A 13,536-nucleotide genomic window follows, 5' to 3' on the forward strand; every position below is an offset into this window, starting at 1 on the left:
ACGTGTGTGGCCTTGCTGAATCAGCCAGTGGTGAGCTATGGAACTAGTATGTTGGGAGTTGAACATAATGTCATCGATCACTCATAATTTTCTTTGGCTTTTCAGTAACAGTTTGGTGTTACCTTGATGTTATCAACAGGTTGTGACTTAAGTGCTAAAATTAGGTCTTTCGGAGGATAAATATAACAGTAAAGTGATTAATTACTGAAATGTAAATTCCTGGAACCAGATGTTCCACTCTCCTTTTGAGATGTCTCTTCCATTAGTAAATTATGTGCAAACATATATTACAGCTTTCTCTGTAGCAGGTCTGATCTTAGTGGGATTGCAGAGGAGGACACTTTCTTGGGAGAAACTGAGCCTGGAATTGGGCCTGTTTGTTCTTGCTATTGGATACTTGAGGCTTGAGAGTAAAGAATAAGCTTGGTGTTCACAGATCCCATCTTCACTTCTTTCCTTTCAGGGTCTTAGCTCTTTCCCTGCCTTTGCCCCAGTCCCGAACGCGCTTAAGGAGCCTTTTCTCATCTCCCTTGAGCTCCCCAGAAAAAGCAGCTGGCCGAGAGCGCCTGCCGCTTGCTCAGTCCATCCACCTGCCGGCAGGCGCTCGAGCCTGGGCTCGCGCTTTGGGCCTGCGACTTGGCTCCTGTGTTCGGCTCCTGCCGTGCTCTTGAGCACCCGTAGCTTGTTGGCTTTGGCGAGGGATTAAGGCACAGTCTGGGAGGTGGAGTTACGTGAAAGACTGTGTATGGCCAGTTTTCTTAGCCTTACAACCTTGCCGTTGGGTTTTCTTTTCTCCTTTAACTGACCTATAACAGAAGAAGTCAAGTCCATCACTAGGTGCCTCCGCTCGTGAGTGTTAGACGTGTGCTTCGTAACACGGTCTCGTGGAGCGCTCATTCCTCAAATGGTTGTGCAAGCGCTGAACAGTGTCCCAGAACATAGGGAAGCATCAAGAAAACCCATGAGTACAGTTTGAACTGAAGAACTCTTTGGAAATAATAAATGATTAATAGCTTTTGCTTAATTCAAATTTTTATATAAAAGATGAATCAGATCTTATATGAGCTTGGTATTGTACCAGTATGTTTTAGCCTTGCCTTTCTGAATCTGAATGAAACTCTTAATATTGCTTAATAAAATGTAATTGTGAAATGTTTTCATTATATAAAAAGGCAGTTCTTGAAGTGCACCAAAAAGCACCCGTCCAAATGAAATGTTTGAGATGAGTTGACATAAGTTTGTACCACCTTACGCAGAGAATTCTCTTTACACAATTTTTTTAAGCTGCCAAAAGCTTTTGCACATACCAAGTGCTTGCCAACTTTCCTTTTTAAAACAAAATCAATACAATTTTGAGTTACATGAGCCTGCAGAAAGCATCCAAAATTGGTGATTGAGCACTTCTTTTTGTAAAGTGCATTCAAAAGGCAACTGGATTTCTTGGAAATATTGTCACAAAGGATTTGCTCCTAGAGTCAGCCCATGTCTGCAGTCTTTCAAGCAGAACAAGGAACTGAGTGGGGAAGAACTGCAGCAGACTCTGCTTTACTTCCCATCCACATCTCTTTCTGGCACTTGTTTATGCCTGGCTGTAGGGTGTATTTGTAGAAAATCAGAAGTTAACTGCTTAGCTACTGATTTTCTGACCAATTCTTTTGTATCCAGCTCAAGTGATGCTAGACAGAAATAAGGGTCAGGATGTTCCAGATATTTTTATAGTGTAAAAGAGTGCATTTTCTGGACCCTCTAAAACTTCCAAAATAAAATCCAGCTAACTTGGGGCGAGCTCAGGTTGTCAACGACCACTTCAGGACCCTGGTGGTAAGGCTTGTAACTGAATGTCCAGGGGCTTGTCTCACTGTGTTGCCTGCAAGGAGCAAGGGGTGGGAGTGGGGAGAGACGTGGGAGAAGGAATACCGGCTCGCCTTCATCCCGTTAGAGAAAATCAGCTTGAGAAAGTGAGGAAGAGGAACTGCTGACTTGGTGTCTTGGGGCCAGGGTGCACAGGGCAGCTATACCCTGTTAAGAATGGTACAGTTCTGCTCCTGTTCTTAGCCCGCTCAGAAGTCGGAAATTTGCTTTTTGCTCTTTCCTTGGGTAGCAGACTTCCATAGCAGCCTCTTGAGAGGGCTTTAATACCATGCACAATTCAAAATGGGCATACTGGATTTGGCAAAATTACAGAGAAGGGTGAGGAGGATGAGCAAAGCGTGGAAGTTACTCTGTGAGTGTGTAGACAAAGATCAGGCCTTTAGCCTGGAGCAACTGCTGTGGGGGATATGGTGGAAGGCAGAGAAATCAAGCATGGTCACAGGCAGAGCTTTGCTTGCCTTCCCTTCTGAGAGGAGAAATAGGGATCATCACATGGAACTAGTGGATGGCAGGTTCAAAAAAAGAACTTTACTTCACAGGATGAATAGTTAAACTGGATTTCCTTGCCACTTTTTTCCCCCCCGCCATCTGTAGTGTCTGCAGAGGTTTAAAGGATGACTTGGATAATTCATGGAAGAAAAATCTTTGAGAGCTATTAAATAAAAAGATACCTTTTTTGGCTGAGAACTTCTGTAATTGTGTTTGGAAATGTATTCAGGAGAAATACTGTGTTTGATGTCTTGTGTACTTGTGTTTCCTTAGGCACCTATAAATTCTTGCAGGTGCAGAAGCCTGGATTAAATGAACTTTCCTCTTACCCAGTATGACCATTCCTATATGAACTGGAATTTAGCCTGTGGTATCTTGGTGAATGTTCAGTACTCTGCTTGCTACTGAAACGATAGCATTGTACTTTGTATCCTCTTGCCTCTTACATATGCAAGTTTGTGAAATTCATTGCCTCTGCTAACATGAATTATTTTGCATTTGTTGCAGTTTATTGTCCATGTGCACGGGTCTCAATATTGAGAGTCAGCTGATGCGTCGTAGCTTGTTTGTGTAGGAGGACCCGCAGCAAGCGGTTGGATATTCCTTGCTGCGAGGCTGGGATAATTGAGGGAATGAGTGTAGAACTTGATATATTTTGCTAAATTTCTTTTTGCCAAGATTGGGGCTATATTTAGGTTTGAATACTGTACACAGGCTCCCACAAAATGTTGGACCCATTCTGGGATCCTAACCACTGCTCATTCTGTTTTTCCCAAACTTTTATCTTCTTATTTTGGTAATACTGAAGATTGCACAGTTGTTACAAGTATCAATTAGGATTAGCAGTTTTTAGTTAACAATTTTTTTCCCCCAGACAAATCTTCAGTTCCCTAGCTAAATCTTAAGAGGCATTTGCTAATCTAGGTGATTACAAATGTATTAAGAATAATGCTGTAATGAGCTGTAGCCCCGAGTGTTTGGGCTTTTAATCAATAGCAGAATGAGATGGTCCTTGCTTTTCTAGTCTTATTTTATGAGCAAAGGGAAATTAGAAACAGAGAGTGGAAATGTGAAACAACTCTTTTGATGTACAGGAAGTTATGTTGGAGTGAGAAATACCATATCAGGTCTTGGCACTATCCATTAGACTGTTCTGCTTTTCTTTCTGTATCCCAAGAGGTCAGGTAAGAGAAAAGGAAGGTCAAAAGGATGCAGGTCGTCTTTTTCTCTTTTCCACATACCAAGCTAGATTAATGTAAATCTGATTAGCAGGATTTTATATTTCATTTCTTCTTTGATAAAATAAGATGATACTCTTTCCCATCTGTTTTTGAAATTCCTAGGCTTTCTCTGTCATCCACAATCCCATTATTTAGCTTTCCATTATAGGATCCAAATGATGAATTACTGTATGCAGTCACTTTCTTAATTGCTTAAGATATTCATGGACACTAGAAGAGAGTTTAAAGGAATTTGTAGCACTGATAATTTGTTACAAGTATGTGACAATAATGGCAATACAATCAGCTGGCATACATACAGAGGGAGTGTATTTTAGTAGTTAAAAAAAAAAAATGAAGAGGTTCCCAGGATATTATGTATATCAATATTATGGCATTGCAGATACTCTTTTTGGCACTGAGTGAGTGAGTTGCCTGACCTCCTTTTGCTTCAGTCATTCCAGCTGGAAAATTAGAGGAAAATGTGGATTCTCTTTGTAAACCAGATGTTGTGTGTAAGCTGAGTTTTTCTTGGTAATAAATGAAAAAGAAAAATCCTTTCTGCAACTTAGCATAGACATCAATAGCACATATTAGAATTACAATCAGAAAAGCATGTAGTAAAAGCCAAAAAACCCAGCAGCAGCAGCATGTCTAGAGATGGTAAATTTAGATGATTAAATTATTTAATGGCCTTTTATGGCCCTTCATCACTATATATGTTTTGTTATCAAGAGCTGACTCCAGTCCAAGTAGATGAAAACAAAAGGGTAATGTTTGTTTGAAATTTCCCAATGGATCAGACTAAAGAAGAAATTGAAGTAATAGCATATTTTGCTTTTGTATGCATCAGCAGGACTACATTGCAAATGGAAAGGTTAGTCTTCCAGCCTGATGTAAGAAGCAACATTTTGTTTGCAGGAGAGGAGCCGTGTAGCCCAATTTCCATCCAACCTGTGCAAAGGTACCCGGAACAAAAGCCCGTGACTGCTGTGCTCAGCTGGGCTGTGTACGAGTCCGCAGCGCTCTCCTTGCGTCCCTGCACGGCTGCTCTCTGCAGAGGGCTGAGCGGGTGGGCAGGGAATGGCGGGAGGCACCAGATCCACGGCACTAGTTTTGTGTTGGTGATGCTGTGCAGGCTCAGCTGGAGCCCTTTAGGGTTTCCATCAACATGTTCTCCCAGGCCTTTCCCCTTTCGGTGGCAAGCAAACACATTATGTTCTTGCTGGGTGCAGGTGAATTTCCAACTGGGAAAGCTACTGAAGTGCTGCAGTAGTTGAGTGTTTATTGAGGGATTGATGGTGTAAATGTACTTGAGGCAAGGACGAAGTGGAAACGTGTATGTACTTAGTAGCATTCCCAGATTTTTGGAGAGGGAGAGACTGCTTTTTTCAGCTGAGCCTGCTTCCCACATGGGAGAATAAGAAGACATTTCTCATGAGTTGTAAAATCAGCAAAGGGGTAGCCAGTGGTTTTTGGAGCGTAGGTGTTACCAGCAAGCTCTTGTGAGTGCTTGTGAGGCCATTTTGAGGTGGTGAAATACGTGCTGTGAGAGCCCTTGAGCACTCTACGCGAGATCAGACTCGAGCTGCCAGATGCCCTCCCCAGGGCCTTTCTCCTGCAGGCCCCTCCGGGGGCATTTCCAACCACAAATGAATTGTTTTCACCGGCAGTGCACAAAGGCCCTGGCAAGTGCAACCTGCTGAAAGCTTGCGACACCACCACTTCAACGAGAGGGTGTATTTTACCCTTTCACACCCAGCAAAGAGAGAGAGAAACCTCTCACGTATTTGTTCCGCGTGAGATGCACTAATATCTGGGGCTCGATGTGAAGGTAAAGGCACGGAGGGGAGAATAGCTGAGATCACTGCGCTGTCAGCAGGAGGAGGAAAATGGATGGACGTAGCTGGAGCCACTGGCATCAGGGGCTGTTGTCTGGAAAGGTCGGTTAGCAGAGCTCTGGCAAGTCTGAGACACCCCTTTTCGTGGGTATTTATGCAGGGACATTGCCCCCTGCCTCGGAGAGCTCACCTTGTGTGCCGAAGTCGTTCGTTACTGTGATGAATTCTCGGCCCTTTGTCTGGGCAGGGCTGGTTTTATGGGTTTGTAGGCAGAATGCAATTATCAGCCGTTTTATGACTTTGCAGAGTCTGTTTATATACTGGAGCTGATGTTTCAGCTTAAGTTGTGTTAGGCCACAAGTGGAGTCGTATTTCTCAAAAAAGTGATGTTACTCGCTTCCAGGTGATTCAATACTAGACTGACTTTGAAAAAGGTTGCTTCGTACGTATTTTTTCCTAACTAAATTGCTTTATTTCTCTTGTTGAATTGTTTTGCTTTTATGTTTTCCCCTTAAAAGGGGACACTTTCAAAGCATGGACCAATGTTGAACACTTCATTCCAAAAGATGGTCTCTCTTTGAATTTTTGAATCACTGGTGACGAAGGAATTGGGTTGAGGTAACTAGAGCTTTCTGTGTTCTCTGGTAGGTGCTAGCAAAAAATCCTGGCTGCTTCTGATCCCACTGTAGTAATCTGCTTTACCTGTCCAACGTGAAGCTTTTAACAAGGGCAGTTTTCATATGCCTTCATAAAGCACTAAAGAGAAAATACTATTTTTGGCTTCTGAAAGATGCAGGTAAGAGTGATATGTGGTGCACAGTCACTGGCACTTCAGTTCTGGTGTCTTGATCCCATTGGTAGGTTTTGGGCATTCATGTCTGATAATATGTGGAGTGTGTTCCCCTGATTACAATCAATTTCCCAGCGAGCGCTCTGACAAGCCACTGAAGGGACGACAAATTACATCTGCTGCTGCTCGCTTTGTCCAGCTGCATCACCTACTTGTAGCAGCGCTGCCCTCCTGCACCACGCAGGGCATGGGAGACAGCGACAGCGTGCTTACGGGGGAATTGAATGTGAAGCCTGGGTGATGGATATGAAAAGCAGTAGCAGTGCGTATTAATTTAACTTACCTGCTGGCACGGCTCTCATGTTGCGGGGTGTAACTGCATTAATCCCCTCGTTATCGTCCTCTGTAGCTGAAATACTGCCGCCAGGCCTCCAGGCTTTGTGACTCCGGCACCCCACATTCGTACGGGATAGAGAAGCTGGAAGGCAACGTGGAGCATGTAGGAAAGGATAAGGACAGGGAGCCCTTTGTGACCCCCTCTGGGGCACTGTGGTTTTTATTTCTTCTCGCTGGTACCCGAACTGACAGTCGCCTGCTGGACCTGTGCTAGCAGCAGGGTCAGTCCGTGCGGGGCTGCTCCTGTTTCCGCTCCGGGGGGTTGAATGTTTGGTGTGACTGTCGCCCTTTGGTTTTTCTTTCACAACGTTGCTGCCATGTTTCTGCCAGCAGCTCTGACGTACCGGCCGTGCTGCAGGCCGTGCAGAGGAGGTGGGCAGGAGTCTCATGCGTGCTTTGAAGGGTGAAGCAGTAGGTTGTCAGCCGGGTTTCTTGGTACTGGTCTGCACTACAGAGGCCACTTGCATGATAGCATCACTGTTGTTGCAGTGGTCTAAGTTTATAAATGAGGCAAGTTTTGTTATGAGAATCGTATCTTTTGCTAATTAACTAATGCATTGGGGGGGGGCCAAGCTTTTGTATGCACAAAATCCTTCCTCATATTTTCAAGATAATAAAGTCTCGTATGTCCAAAACCTAGGTCCACCTCTCAACTTTGGCAGAATAGGCATAATATGCAGCACAGTTGAAATCTTTCATGCAGCTTGCTCCAGCAAAAGGAGTTTTCTTATTTATTGGTTAAACTATCCTTTTCAAATCTGTTAAACAAAAAGCCTTTGGACCTGCTGCTTTAGAAATGTTAGCCGTAGGGAAAATAATGTTCTGGGAAGATGGATGTCTTGTTTTTAACAATAAAAGAATAGAAAATGAGCAAGACAGTCCTTTAGCTTGTAGTAGCAGATTTAAGAGCTGATGTGTTGTTAATTGTTTGAGTAATTATTGCTAACATTTCAATAGACTGTTTTATGTATATATTCCAGTGTTAAGGTTGGCACAGACTTTTCTTTGCTTTTGAAATGGATACCAAAATGCTTATAGTCCTTAGCCATGGAGTGGCTGTGGATAGCTGCTATGGTGGCGACGAGCCTCAGTCTCGATGCATGCTTGTGGGAGCCTGAGCCCGCTCCGGTGCGACTGCTTTGTCGGTAGTACCTACTCTTGTAGTATTTTTCTTCCTTTCTGACTCAGAGCTCCCCTATCTTCTTTCATTTAGGTTGTCCTTTCTCATTTGACTTTTCTGTGTATACCTGTTTCAGAGATGTAATATTGACAAAACTCTGAGCCAGGAATTTGTGAGCAATGTCCATGGATGTGCACTTACTTATATATGCACAGGCATAAATCAAGACTGTCTTTTGACTCGCGCCATGTTCGTATGTGGTGGTGTTTTTCCTGGGCAAAAGTACCAAGCTGAAGAGAAGCATTCATACTCCTGTTACTTGGTATGAGTTTGACTTTGCCTGTGATTTTTCTGCTATAAACTTGAAAAAAATGCCAGCGTGGCTAATTGAAGCTTCATTTTGATCCTTATTGGTGGGGGAGTAGAGCTCCTGATTTTTAGGAGGGCAGTATGGTTAATTCAGTATTTGTTATGTAGCAACTCAAGTATTTAGGCTGTTTTGAAGTATCCTTTACATTAGCTGGAGATACGTACTTTGGAGATCGAATTTTTGTGTTTTTATAGGGCTGCTGGAACAACACTAGTGGAATTCATTTCCCATTGATTGAAAAACTTACCATAGCTGTGTACTAGTTTTGTCCAGCAGTACATTTGTGCATGTCGCTGTGTGTCATAGATTCAAACTAAAGTCAATGAAACATGTCACAATGCATAGATAGTTATGAGAAAGAAACAAATTAAGTTGGACAGAAGCTCTAGAAGAAAAGGGAGGAAGAGAAAAGAATTATTAAAGAATTCCTGACCTCTGTAGAAGAGTGAATGCTAGTGGCTATAAAACAAAGCGAAAATATAGCTACTTCTGGAGGGGGGAAGAAAAGCAGAGATATCAAATATTACTACTACTTCTATCTAGTTATTAATAAATTTCTTCAAAATTCTGTGAAAAAAGAAAATGTTCATCAAAGACAGCAGAGTAGAGAGTAATTTAATTAAATTACATATTTTATCAGTTTAACTGTTTCAACATCCTTATTTCGACCATATGAGCCAGAGGCAGCAGTTCACAAATATCAGCCAGGGCCGGGTGGGTTTCCTGTGGCTGAATACCTCTTCCCCATTGCAAGTGTAGAAGACGCACATTCAAAACAGATGGAAGAAAGTGGAGTCTGTATTTGCAGTTGCTTCAGTGTTAGTTCTGTTTATGTCTGTGTTAATGCTATAGCTTATTTGTTATTTTGTTGCTTCAACCTTTTAATGCCTCAGAGTTCAAAAGATACAATGCTCAGTGCCTTTAGCACTGAATCAGTGAGAAACTGGCTGTCAGAGATATGAATATAAATGAGGTTTTAATAATATTGGAAATGAAAATCCTTTGGAAAAAAGATCTTGGTGGAACAAATTGGATAAGGACCAACTGGAAACTTGAACCTGAGGTCACCTTTTGTATTATTTGGAAGCTCACAAAAGTTCCTCTACATTTCAGGAAGTAGCGGTGGCCCCCCCCTCCATGGCCAGGGTGCCCTGGAAGGACTCGGCAGCGATGCTGGGAGCAGGAAGCGTAGGAGAGCCTTCCTGTGGAAGAGCTGGGGAGGCTGAGGTTTCTCCTGGAGCTGGAACATGCAGCTGGACTTCCAAACTGTTGCCAAAGTCAAACTGAGGAATAGTTTTTGCAGGTTCTCTACAGGATGGAGGAGTTGAGTATGCAAGAAATTCATGCCTTGCAGTTCATATTCCCTTGGGGGGAAGTGTGGCATCATGCCACATTTTTTGGCCTAAGGAACAGCCTTTTCCAGGTTCACCCGCTAGAGTGGTGCCCGTTGTCCAGTGCTCAGGCAATATTGCATGAGGCTGAGAAAAGCTGAGGATTGCTCTGTCCAGTAGAGTTGCAGAAGGGAACTGATACTCCAGGGAGCCTCTCGGCATTGAAAGTTAAGTCAGCAGGACTGATGAATCCAGCATTAAATTTAACTTCTGGCAAGGACCTTTTGTGTTGGCAGCCACATTCGCTATGTTATGAGAGAGGTGCTTGGGACTCGGCAAAGATAGTGTGGTGGTTTGAGAGAAAACGAGGATGATTCCAACTTGGTTAATGTTGTGGTTCTGTATTGGTAGCCACTTGAAATGTCTGCATATCTTGGCAAAGGGTTTCTGTTGTCTTTTCTGTCTTCTAGTGCCAGACACAGATCCTTTCCACTGCGAAGTAGGAGTACAGTGAAAACTGTCTCAAGCAATCACACAGCAGGCTGGTAAAATTCAGTTTAATATGAGTGATGTTCTCAAAGATAAAACTAAATTATGAAGATACCAATGGGCCATTTCTTCTAATTCATGAAGCTGACAACTAAATACTGCCTGCTTTTCAGTTTTGCTCTGTCGTATTTTAACTGTGGAAGACAGAAGCAAACTAATCAGACTGATGCATTATTTTGTAGTGCTCAGGTCACATACACTGTGCTCAGTGTGACTGGTTTCCTGGCATGGAAATCCTGCACATGGAACAATCATGTGGAAATTCTGCAGAGGTTTGTTGCTTTGGATCAAATGTTACTAATGCTGAAAAATGCCTGAAAGTGTGTGTGGAATTCAGAATTACTTGCTGGAAAGAAGGAAGAAGGGGGGAAGAAAAAAGAAAAGGAACTTGGAGTAAAGTTGCAGATCTCATACAGAAGACTTAACTGGAACAAGTTATGAAAAATTGCTTTTATTTCAGCTTGCAAAAAGTTGAGAATCATAAAACAGAAAAGCAATTGATTGTCCTAGTCATGCACAGTGATTTAAAAAATAAAAAAACTAATGCATGCCACACAAAGACCCCACACAGGGCAGCGCAGCTTTGCTGCTATAGCAAGAGGAACCCTCCGCAGCAGCAGAGGCCGACGGCAGGGGCTGCGCGTGGCCCTGGGGGGTCCTGTTCTGCTCTGAAAGACCTTGGTGCCCTGTCAGTCTTCAGACAGCTATGTATTGGAGGAGTTTCCTACCTTAACTTAGAACAGCTTGATTGCCCATTTGACGACTCCTGTTGCCGTTGTGGCTGTAAGGCAGTTGCGTGGAAAGAGCACGAGTGTGGGGCTGCCGTGCCGGCCGGGAGGCGGCAGCGCTGGCCCCTGGGCTGGCACTTGCCCCCGAAGGATCCCCTAGGCAGCTCTGGCGATTTGGAGCTGGTGGTGGAGACTGCCAGCCTGCATCAAGATGGAGGTTGGGGAGCTGACTGTGTAAGCTGGCTGGCAGCTTTGTTCTAACTTGAGCAGAGAGCAGAGCTGAAAAATGTGATTTTTCGAAGTTGGCAGGTTACAGGTGCCTTTTGGCTGATGTTATTTACGGAGGCCGGCAGCGTGCACAATAGGAAAATAGTCTCTTAGCTTTTTTGTTGGTGACGCTGTTGAGCTAGATTGAGAAAATGGATCCAATTCTACCTGGTGAATTCTCCATGCTGTCAGAGTTGCAAGAGCCCTCCCAGTCCTTCTCGAACGTAAGTTGCTCTGGATTTACACTGCTGTGAAAGAGGGGGAACATCTGAACACCCGAAAGCCGGAATGGAGGCTCCGGATGTTGCTGTGAGAAGTGTAGCGAATGTGTGTGTGTGTGTGTGTGTGTGTGTGTGTGTGTGTGTGTGTGTGAGAGAAAATCACTTTCAGAATTCATTACTTTTTTTTTTAACAGTTTATTTAGACGAAGTTGTTTGATACAAAGTCTTGCGGAAAGAAGTTTTATCATATCAGCAGGAAGTACTAAATCAGAGGATGCTTGTAATAGGCTTTTATAGGTCAGAACTGGACTTCGAACAGCAGCCTATATGCTACTATTTTTTTTTTCCTGCCTCCCTTTCCGTGTGTGTCTGCAGACTGAGAGCTTTGCAGGGCGCTTCCCCTTGCCGACGTCCCCTGCCGCGCCGAAAGGGGAACTGCCGCCTGGGTGTCGCAGCAGAGGGGTCTCCGGGCCGCGGCAGCCTGGAGCTCTTGCTGCGCCGTCCGCTGTGACGCGCTGCTCGCCCGGGTGCACGGTGTTCATAGGTGTGTGAACGCCTTTCTTCAGCTTGCAGGCACAGGTGCCCGTGGAATAAGGATACAGCCATTTTGGCTTTCAAATCAAAAAGGGTGCTGAGAAGAAAGGATGTTGTGGGTTTTGAGACAGAGAGAAATGTTCAGTTGTAGGCTTTTTTCTACAACTTCCTATTTTGATTTGCATTCGAGACAAGGGGGCGGGTATATCTGTGGTTTAATGAGACACTGCCACCTTAATAGCAAAATATTATTCACAGGCAGAAATGAGTTATTGCTACTTTTCTTTTCCTTTCTGTTCAGTTAGTGTGGCTGCAGCGTGCAAGCTTAGCCCTACTTCCCCTTGAAGGGTATACGTAGCTTTCATTTCTTTTGCTGAAGCTGCTGAAGCAAAGCAGTTATGGGAGCAGAGTTTTTGAAGTGATTTGTTTGCTGCTTGCATTCCTACTGATACGATGAGCTTTCGAGGGAAGGTTTTCAAAAGGGAGCCCAGTGAGCTGTGGAAGAAGAGAAGAACCATTAGGCGAGTGAATCGAGGAGAAATTCACAGGTTGAGCTGTGTGAGTATGCTCCCCCCCTTCTCCCATCTCTTTGACAAAGTTGTTAGGAAATTACAGGCTGGATACTCTTCAGGCTACATATGTTGGAGAGCAGGATTTATTTCTTCATGTGTATGTATGAATGACTGAAAGCTATCAAGCTGTGTGATGAGTTGTTGCACATCAGGAATGATTAAAAGCAAGCTTAAGGCTAAGCGTGGAGAGTTCAGGAGCTTGCAGAAATCTAGTGCGTTGAGGAAACTTCCACAGTGTCGCACTGTAGATCAGACATGGACCAAGGGCTGTGTTATGTGGTGGTCCTTCTCGTGCCCAGTAACACAGGCCTGCTCCTCCGTGGGAGTCAGTAACGCTGCTTCTGGAGTAGAAAGCTTTTCTGTGTGAATTCAGCTCTTGTGTCTTGCTGTAGCAGTTTGCGCCTTTGGCGGTCGGGAGGAGGAGAGAACCACTCTTCCGCAGTGTGAAAACCAAATGGAGAAAGCGCAGGGCCTTTGGTGGAAAACTGGCCATGTAATTCCCCTCCACTGCTGTACATGGCAGCTTGGCCACTGATGGCGACGGGACAGGGTCGCACCCCTCGAAACTCGGTTGTGTGACACGAGGCAGTTTGCGTAACTACTTTGTGCCTAAGCTTTCTTGACTCTAAGATTGAAACCCTAGAAAATTTTTAGGTAAAGCGCTTAGAGCTTTCTGTTGAGAAGACCTAAGCAAGTACTGATTTTCGATTCTCAGTGTACTCTCTTGAGAGTGACGTTACTCTAGATATCAAACACTTCATGGCTTCCCTGAGAGTGACTTTGAGACAGTGGATCCTCTTCTTCATGAAAAGAGATGTTCGGTTTTCTTCAGTAATTTTGTGTTTGTGGGTGGGGGTTTTTTCCGTTGCTCTGTGCTAGCGTAACAAAGAACCAGTGGCAATACAGTGAATGACTTTATTCTCATTAGCCCTCTTAAATATGAAGAATATCTTTGCAGTTGTAACGTTTGGTCACAGATTTATTAAGGTGATTCATGGTTCCTCTGGTAAAGAATTATGGCTGTGTATTTTATATGGAAATGAATCTTTTTGTCAAGGCTACTTTACAGCGTCGTTCCTGTTGCTGTGAGCAATTGGCAGACAGTTGCCGATGCTGTGGGCTAGAGTGGGTTTGAAGTTAGCTTGGAGGCATTGCTAGATCTTCAGAAGTTCAGCTCCCACTGAGTCCCTGAACAACTGGCAGGATTTTCCAGAGAGCGCAGCATTTCAGGATGCT

General features: G+C 44.0%; 1 protein-coding gene across 10 annotated transcripts in view; it reads left to right on the forward strand.

Moving 5' to 3' along the window:
* DOCK10 (dedicator of cytokinesis 10) overlaps window positions 1-13,536 on the forward strand; it is a 168,916-nt gene that overhangs the window by 40,421 nt on the left and 114,959 nt on the right. For 2 of the 10 annotated variants that reach the window (XM_026109668.2, XM_064516908.1), the window contains exon 1: window positions 12,037-12,286. The exons of the other annotated variants lie outside the window; for them this stretch is intronic. In XM_026109668.2, coding sequence (XP_025965453.2) covers window positions 12,182-12,286 — 105 coding nt within the window. In that variant the 5' untranslated portion in view covers window positions 12,037-12,181. Of the gene's footprint in view, window positions 1-12,036; window positions 12,287-13,536 lie in introns of those variants that run through there. 10 annotated transcript variants of the gene reach the window in all.

This window comes from Dromaius novaehollandiae, chromosome 9 (genome assembly GCF_036370855.1).
Source record: "Dromaius novaehollandiae isolate bDroNov1 chromosome 9, bDroNov1.hap1, whole genome shotgun sequence".
Classification (NCBI taxonomy): Eukaryota; Metazoa; Chordata; class Aves; order Casuariiformes; family Dromaiidae; genus Dromaius; species Dromaius novaehollandiae.